Below are 9,368 nucleotides of genomic sequence, written 5' to 3' on the forward strand. Positions count from 1 at the left end.
ACTACAAACCTGGGAATGCAACATACCTATATCCAACAGAGAATACTGTTGTGAAGTATTTTGAAAGTTATTTTTAAGACAGATCTATCTTTTCTTTTAAGTTTAGTTTTTGTTTAGTTTACCCTTGTTTTTGTCCACGTACTATTTTCCTGTTTTGATCTTTTGTTTTTACTTGTACTTGAATTTATGCTTAGCTCGCGAATTTACTTATTGCCATATTAGGAATGTTATTCGCTTGGCATTGTCAGATGTTACTTCTTTTACAGGTGGTCGTGTTTGTGGTGTCAGAGCTGCTTCATGACCTTTGTTCTTTGGTACTTGTCAGTTGCGACTGTGCGTAGGCTAATCTCATTATTCCCTAACAATAGCAAACCTGTTCCAATGTTAGCGATAAGATATTCAATAGTGAAGGTCTCCCGGTTAGCTAGCCCAAACATATCCAGCCTTGGCTATAAAAACCGCTACTATACTTGAACTAGTTAGTAGAGAAGAGTAGAAAAGTAGAAAAGAGTTAGAAGAGTAGGAAGATTAAGATTGTTAGCAGAAGTCAAAGAAGAATAAAGGCCAACAAGATGTAAATCAGATTCCTGGTACCTCATCGTGTAGCGCTTTAAATCATATTCTATAGATAGACTTATCTTTGATGAAGATTCAGGTTTGTAAACTCTGTCCTTTAAATTTGGGGATTCTTCATTTTTAAAACTCCTTAATCAACTTTTTGCTTTAACCACTTTTTTTCTAGAAATTGTAGCATGAGGTAGGTACCTTGGTAACTTCAACTGCTGCACAGCGTATTTTCGTTTGAACTTGAAATTGATTACACACGAACCTGAAAACAAATCAAACAAAAACAAACGAACAAGAAGAGAAGAATTTCATTGGTTTATCAAACGGCTGCAGACGGGTGAGGACAAAACATGGACCAGGGGTCCATGGACCCCCACTTTGGACCGGGTCCATGGACCACTTTCATGGACCGGGTCCATGGACCCCCTGTCATGGACCAGGTCCATCAACAGTTTTTTTTTTCAATAATGAGAAATGAACAAAAACAGAACTGGTGCAAAAATAAGGTTAAAAAACAACAACAACAACAAACAATGCCTGATTGATCAGTAATGTTTAATTGTGCTTACATAGTGTAAAAACGGGGGGGGGGTGGTATCTCATGCCAAAATGCTGCTTGTTCCAGCTATCGAATTGTTTTCGGAGGAAAACCTTTTGACTGAGCAAAATAATGTGAATTTTTTGCCGCTTATTTCATACTGAAAGGTCGTGACACACATACTGATTTTCTACTCTTTTTTAATGTAAAGCTGTTCATTGCGGCTGATTAAAAGGGTTTTAGGTTGTTTAATTTCTCCAAAGTCCATCCTGGATCTGAATAATTCTAAGCCACTTTCTTTTTGTCCATGAATGTCTCCTGCAATGTTTTGTCACACTGGGCACAGCTCCTTAGCGCTTTTAGCAGGACGATTATAAATTCTCACGGATAGTGATTTACAGATCCAGATCTCGAAGAAGAAGAAGTGGCATGGATTGTAGCTTAAACTGAAGCTACATCAACTATGGAGAATTGCGATGTGACTCAGTCATGATTGCTCTAAAAGCAATGAATTCTTAACTCCAGCCTGTTTTTCTACGGGTGATGCGAGTCTTTGTACTGGAGCGCGTAATTCCTCTCTTGGTGATAACTTTTGAATGCAAGCAGAGTGTACGTCATGTAAGCACAACTAAATATTTGTGACCAATCATGAGCATTGGTCGACAGTGTCTCGTCAAATATTTTTTTGGCACTATTTCTGTTTTTGAGTGTCCATGGACCTGGTGCAAAACCTTCTTATAAAAATAAAAAAAACTGTCCATGGACCTGGTCCGCTACTAGTGGGCTATAACATATAGCCTAGTAGTAGCTCAAGCAATCAGAACGCAGCATTGATAATAGACCACTAGTTGGATTTTACTGAAACGTATTATGGAAATGGCTTATTGTAGCGACCTGAATTTGCCTAACAAACTTAAAGCAATAGTTCATTTGTTCCAGGTGACACCTTCCCGGACCGACCTGAATAATGTCTGAATATAAATCGGAAACCTTCGTCTTGACAAACTTGTGTACCACGGGGGGTGGGGAGTATGAATTGATCTGTGAAGAATGAAATTTCACTAGGGTACCGACGGGAAAGGAGCTATAGAAAGCAATTCTTTTAGAAGAAGCATTTTCATATGCAGTGAAGACGTCCTCAAATTGTTATTCTTTGAGGCAGTGAACTGAAAACTTGATCTTTTAGTTGCATCATTGCATCAACCCACCGCGTGCTTCTCCCGATACTTTTATGTCGTTATTGCGAAGATTTTAGTCAGTTATCCAAGCGGCCGAATAAAACTGGTGTGATCTTTTCACTGCAAATAAAAACAAACAGTTGCGCATTAAACAGCACTTGCATGAACGATAAGTTAGCAAAAAGCGCGTGTGGTTTTTACTTACAGAAAGTACTTAATTTTATCAGTAAGTGTGGGGGCATTGAGCCGTGTTTTAAACCTCGCGGGTCAGTAAAAAGGTGCCATCTATTTTTAATCCTTAGTTTATTTATTCGAGTCATTGCCAAATTGAAATCTGCTTTTTATAGATCAATTAGTTTCGTCTGTCTCTGCTCGGAAAGTTAAGCAATTACAGCCGAATCTTTAGGCTGTTAGAGAAACGTGTGGACTTGAAGCCGGAGAAGTAAATTTTATAAGTACCGTAAGTGTCTTTTTTAATTGTTTAACTTCGCGTCACAGTAAAAGGAAGGTGCGATTTTTTCAGTCTTTTGTTTTCTTGTCCCTTCAGTGTATTAGTCGCCAACGGAGAATTTGCTTCGATTTGTTTCGTTTAACCCTGTCCGAAAAGTCGCACATTAAGGTATACAGCGCGTTCATATTAGAGATGTTCAGCAGTACCAAGCACGTGTACTATTCACTCAAAGAGGACAATACATCATAATGTTTACTGAGAAGACGCGGGTTGAATTTTACTCCTCAGTTGTTTACTACCCCTTGCAATACATGAATAATATGTGATTTTAATTCTAATAAGTCAATCCGTGTTCTAACGAACGACTGTAAAGTATAAACTTCATTTGCATGTAGATTCAAAGTTCTCTAGTTCAAAATTTGAATGTTGCCATCTCGGAAACAGAATATAACCAGTAGATACAAAATCACAACCAAAGCGTATGAGATCAAACTAACTGGATTATAAGTTCTCAGCCGCTTCTATTCGAGCCGATATTTTAGTTCCTTACGGCAATATTAACGAGCAAGATGAGCATCTAGTTTTGCGTAAAAGTTGCTGCCACTAGGCTAAGCCCGAAATAGAACACAAGGATGCAACTGGTAAACTCGTCTGTTCAGCACTTACCTCACACTACCACTACTGCGTCGTATGTTTTGTCCTGACTACTTTAACTCTTACCAACCCCCTGGGTTGAAGTTGCTCCTTACTTCGGTCGCACCGAAAGAGGTTATCGGAAATGTTGAAATTTCCCGCGCGTGAAAGCTCTTGTTTCACGTTGATCTTTTTTGTCCTTACAAGGCAATAAACGATAAAAAATAACAACGCATAAAAATACCTATTATTCTCGAATTCAGGTAGCTTTTCTTGATACGATTAGGCCAGGCTCTCGGTCAGTGAAGACTGGCGAAAAAAGCGAACGGGCAGAGAAATGGCGAACGGGCAGAGAAATGGCGAACGAGCGAAAAACGGCGGGAGAAGGGACGAGCCTGTAAGCATCTTTTCAAATACCGCAATCCGCCCACTACAACTCACTTGGTGAAAAATCCTTTCTTGTGTCAAAACGTCAAAAAGTGCGGTGTAGGAGGGTTTTATGTGCTCGACATGTTTGTTAGACTCTGCGCGGGCAACGCCAAATGAGAAGTAACTGTGACAATTGACCAATCATAGCGGAATGAGGTATCGAAAACAATGCTTAATTACAAATCCGTCTACGCAAATTCGTTTTCCACACGATCTTGGAGCCGTTAACAGGCTAATCCGGGGGCAGCGATTGTTTGCTTTAAAGTGTGGCGCTCTTTCGAGCAAATGCGGTATATAATTACACTTTTAAAATACACCTCAATTATTAGGCACTTCTGAGTAAATATGGAACTCACAAGCTGGCAGTCAATGGAGTTCAATCCCTAATCAAGGTACCTCAAATACATGACATGGTCAAACGGTAGTAGTGTTGCACCCATGACAACATCTTACAAGGTCAACCATTTAAAAATTCTAGACCATGGACTTAGATTAACATGATGATATCTTTTCTCCAATACAGTTCAGAGGCAAGAAGGCTCCGTACACCTAACAGCAAATTTACTGGTTGCCATTGACAACAGCATTGTCACAGAACCAACTAAGACCATGAGAACAACAATAACAATGACTCTGAGAATTTGACGAAAGCACAAACTTAGGAAGAGACATAAAGGTAACAATAGTCGTTGAGTTTTAACATTAAATACAAACAAATTAATGAACCAATGGAGGGAATCATGCAAGGGTACTGATGTGTGCTTTTGGTGATCATCCTTCATGGTAAACAAAAACGATTCCACATTATCCAGTCTAGCATCCAAGTCCATTATATCTTTTGCCTTTTTACGTCTTTTGACTTCTAGCATTTTTCGGTAATTGCAAGCAACTTTCATCTCGGCTGTCTGAAGCACCGGTAAATCCCAATATTCTATGGATTCAATTTCTTTCAAGGTCCTTTCACTGTCAGCGCCACTTTTGAAAGGAAATTCGAGGAGAAGTTTTGTTACTGCATCAAATGCCCGACGTTTATCATGGTGGATAATTTTCTGATTTGGCGCGTTTGCCCAAAGCTTCCTCCAAACATCGATAACGTCGCCAAGGGTCTTTTCTGATATACTGAAGTAAGAACAGAATCGAAGTGCCTGCAAATTTCGTAGCCCATCTACAAGTTGCCCGCCAGCAAAAACAGAAGCGATTTCCGATGGTCCTGAAACAGGGTCATGCCACTTAGAGCTATTGGAGACCAGCCATTTTATCTTCGATGGCTCACGATGGTAGCTTATAATGGCTTGCGCCCACCTACAGCTGGGCGTATGATGCATTTCAGGCGCATGCGTACAGTGACACTTTGTTCTAGGGCCTACCTTGCTGGTCAAAACATCATAAAAGGCCTTGAACACTACTGACGTATGAACCTGTACTGGCTCTGAAAGAATTAGCAACGCCTGTCCCACTTCTACCCAGTTACGATATTCACTCTGGGCAAGCCTTGCCCTTAACTGCATTTCTTTCGTGTGTGACTGAAAAAAAAAGTAACAATAAAAGTCTGATAAACATTCTTTCAGTCCCGTGGAAAGACTTCTATTTACTCTGAAGATGAGAGGATTAATTGTTATTTAGTTTATTTAATTTGCTTTAAAGAGCTTGAAAATATCGTAGAATCCATGGGAACTAACAATTTCTAAAGCCATAAACAATGCATGTTATTGTTATTTCACAGGTGATCCTCTTTAAAACTGTTCAGTAAAGGTCGGCTATTTCTTCTTCGCAAAACGTGTGAAATAATCCGCCATTTTCTAGAGCTGTACTAAACCGCTGAGCTACCACGCCAATCAATTATCAGTACAATTAGCGCCAATTTGGACTGACTCGGCCAACGTTTCCAAGTTTGGTCATTGTGATCTATTGACATGTATCATTGAAAGTCGAAATCGAAAACTACATTTTAAGGGTCACAATACTACCTTCCCGTCCCATGATTAAATCAGCCCTTGTTGGCTCCCAGCTTTTGGGAGCCACATGACCAGCCGGCCGCAAGCAGGTTACTTCTCGAAGCAAACGGGAGAACCCTGGGAACGAGGTTGGGTCTTTTTACTTACTTAGCTTAATGTATGTTTCGTTCATGTGTTGTTTTCAAGGGATTTGCCCTTCGTCTTGTTCATTACATTATGCAGTCCGTATGTAGGCAAATAAGACGAAATTTAAAAGAAAAAGCTTTCAAGAGTAAACTCGCATGACTTACACTAGGAATCACGGCATATTTACGCGAAAAAGCACACCCCCGAATAAGCGCCGCGGCGATATAATCAAAATTAAAAGACGTTAATTCTGTTAGGTTAATACGGAAGATGATAACACCGTAGTTAAAACGATAATTGTTTGTCGCGTCCAACTTTCGACCGCAGTTGAGGCGTGAAAAAGCACCGCGGCGTTTATTCGATTAAATACTGTAAGCTTATACAAAGAACAAAGAGGTTCAGTAATTGATTTCATTCGAGAAAATTTAACAACAAAAGTCATGACGCTCCTGTTTTTCTCTTTGTCACGCGGAGAAGAAAGATAAAAAAGGAAGGTCATTGTAGAGTCTGCAATTAACTGAATGTTAAGGCATTAAAGCAAGGCAGGAGCCCTGAGCAAGGGAAATATATGTTGACTGACTTAGAGCGTATTCATGTTTGAGGCTTTTGCTGTAGTGCGGCATCAAACGTTTATGGTGTTCAGTTTTGTCCTTGTGTTTTTCCTTTTGTTTTTTGTTACGCTTGTATCTGGTATATGAAAAGGAGTTTTAAACAAGGGAAAATAAGATTAAATCCGGATAAAACTAAACCAAGCAGCGGCAATTTTAGGACACCTTGTTACTCACCAGCACAGCGACGCACGCACCTCAACTCCTCTGGTTGATATAAAATGCTATCTTGGTATTTAAAAGATAAGTCATTTACCGACTCCTTCGTTATAGACCTCTTACGTTTGTATGTTTTATTTTCCCATTGTCGCAGTTCGTTCATACAGTATCTTTCAAATTTCGTCTAAATATTTATGTGCATATGCTTAAACAAAGGTTGCAAGAGAAAGTAGGCGATTGGCTACCGGGCTTAAAATGGGTGGAAAACAAAAGTTTCCAAGGAAGCAAAAGCACTGCATAAAAATTTAGGGATTCCGTTTTAAACCGAGAGCCTGGTCCCCATACAATCGTACAGCAGTTCGACTCTAGCCAGCGAGTAATGCGAGCCACGAAGTCCATTGAAGAATCATTGAAAAAAAAAAAAAATAATAACACAACAAAAATCGAAAACAGTAATACGGAAAACATTAACTAATCAGTACAATGAGTGCTTCACCCTAATCAGTATAATGAGTGCTCAACTCCTCATCTGTAAATTTGCAGTTTTTACTTCCTGTTTTTTTACCGATGCCTCGCGTGCTGGCTCGCAGTTTGTCAAGACCCGTTCGACTCGGTCGAACGCTTAGTCACTGGCCTCAGTCGTCTTATTCATTCACCCGTTCGTTCGTTCGTTTATTTATTTAGTTATTTTTGTTATTTTTTAGAAAAATGGAACGATCAAGTCAGTCAAATCGATGCGGACGATTAGAGGGAGACCTCCAACGTTCTGTCCATGATTTTGCCAGATTGCGATCGCCGCCGGCACTAATCGCGTCCCTTATTGAATTAGGCGTATAACAACGAGGCGACCCGGACGATTATCACATGAAAACCATATGCTCTAAAAACAACATACTGAGCATGGAATCGCCTGAGATGACAAAGCATTTAAACCAAATTTTTACTGTACTGAGTACATGTCCTAGAAGATATACTTTGGTCATGCTACTGAGGAACATTTAGCAATCTCAGACGACTATTCCTTGTAATTGTAGCCTCTTAAACCGTCAGAGGAGGAAGGTATTCGAGCGTGAAAACCGATCATATGCCATATGCAAATTAACGATCGAAGATCATATTTTATCGTAAGTTTCAGATCTTAGATGTGATCCCTGGTAGTGCATTCGAAGGACCATGATTAGTTTTGGGCTACATAGCCGAAAATGGTAAACAAATATGGCCAGTTTCGGATTACCGAAGAGAAAAACGCAACAAAGCGACTTGTCCTTCGTCAGTGTTTGTTGATTTGATTTGCTGTTGTAATAAAAATATGTTTAGCTTATGTACGTGTTATGTTTCACAGTAGGCAAGTTCAATAAGCGTATCAAACGGGTTTACACTACACACTGCAATGCTAAAAAAAAAGCAAAGAATACCTGAGGCCTCGAGGTTCGTGAAACGTTCAGTGCTCACCGATTCCTTTCAGATCAAATGCATGTGACACTGAATAATTCATGCTACTCCCACTCACGAAATCCTACATGAGCATTGTAAATATTGTCACGCACGCTAGCGTTCTGATATTTTGATTTCAAGATGAATCTGCCAAAAGAAGTCGGCGCGAACCGCCCGAGCTGAAGGTACTGACTGACTCGAACAGATCATTTTGTTTTCTTTTTTTTCAGTTAGTTGCTATCTGAACCGACTTGTGGCTATTCAATTTCCATCATTTAATCAATTGTTTTTTTAGTAGAGAGTTAAAGAGTATAAAAGTGTAAAATCTCACGTATTTATCAGTCCGATCCGGATCCTCAGCAGCGGTCAGCGGACGGCGAGTGAAGATGGCTGATTTCATCATCTGTGTTGTGTTTTTGTGTTATTCCAACCTTAATATTACAATTTATTCTATGTAATTTGGCTCCCTAGACTTGTTAACTCTTTAGTTATTTTAGGAAGCCAAAACCTCTTTTAGTCTTAAGAGTGTGTCCATGAGAGAACCAGGCAGGAGGTGATAATGCTCAAATCACGGATTTCGCTCAAACTTGGCACAATTGATGGGTGTGGTGAGATATTAACCTCGACAAAAAATAAGGTCGCAATATTGAATTCCCTGGGATTTACAGGGACCCCCCCTAAAAACGACAAAATCTACTCATTTTTGCATAATTAATTAGCTGACTTTGGTTTGGCTGTTCGACAAGAAGAAAAGACAACTTCAAATCTAATCAACTTTATCATCTTCTATGTTTATCAAACTTAATGCTCAGTAATTTATTTTTACTGTCTAATTCGATCTCTTCCTATTATTTAGCCTAAAGTAAGGACATCTTCTCACTGTTTTGACCAAACCCTAAATTTAAGGTATTTTAGTGGCTAACATCTCCCATGAGCAACAACCTATGTACTTAATTCTCACATATTCGTTGGAAGACATCTTTAAGGTTATCAAACCAATCATAAAATATTTGGGCAATCTCATACTTTATCAATAATGACGTATTATGTACATCTGACTTGACGCTTATTTGTCATTTGACCAAAATTGGAAGAAACGTAACATTCGTTTTTTTAAACAAAAATAGCACAAAGTTGGCGAGAAGTCACAAATCAGATGTGTCATTATCGATACTAATAGCGGACTTGTTAGAACGTGTCACCTGAGGCATGTTTTCTGTGTTGTTTATGGACGTTTGGATGGATATTTTATGGAACGCTTGAGTAAACACAAGGAGCAAAAGAGTTAGT

The 9,368-nt window shown here is 39.3% G+C and overlaps 1 protein-coding gene across 1 annotated transcript; it reads right to left on the minus strand.

Annotated features, from left to right (window-relative positions):
- Positions 1-3,954: 3,954 nt before the first annotated feature.
- Positions 3,955-8,144, minus strand: LOC140935653 (uncharacterized). Its single transcript, XM_073385223.1, has 2 exons — positions 8,060-8,144; positions 3,955-5,319 (listed from the first exon to the last, which is right to left on the minus strand). The coding sequence occupies exon 2, from the start codon at positions 5,302-5,304 to the stop codon at positions 4,321-4,323; it is 984 nt and encodes a 327-aa protein (XP_073241324.1). The 5' UTR covers positions 5,305-5,319; positions 8,060-8,144; the 3' UTR covers positions 3,955-4,320.
- Positions 8,145-9,368: the final 1,224 nt, after the last annotated feature.

The sequence above is a fragment of the Porites lutea genome, chromosome 4, assembly GCF_958299795.1.
Source record: "Porites lutea chromosome 4, jaPorLute2.1, whole genome shotgun sequence".
In the NCBI taxonomy this organism is placed as follows: domain Eukaryota; kingdom Metazoa; phylum Cnidaria; class Anthozoa; order Scleractinia; family Poritidae; genus Porites; species Porites lutea.

What these genes read in the sequence shown, in the direction of transcription:
- LOC140935653 (XM_073385223.1), bottom strand. Translation starts at nt 5,304, where the DNA reads ATGCAGTTAAGGGCAAGGCTTGCCCAGAGTGAATATCGTAACTGGGTA.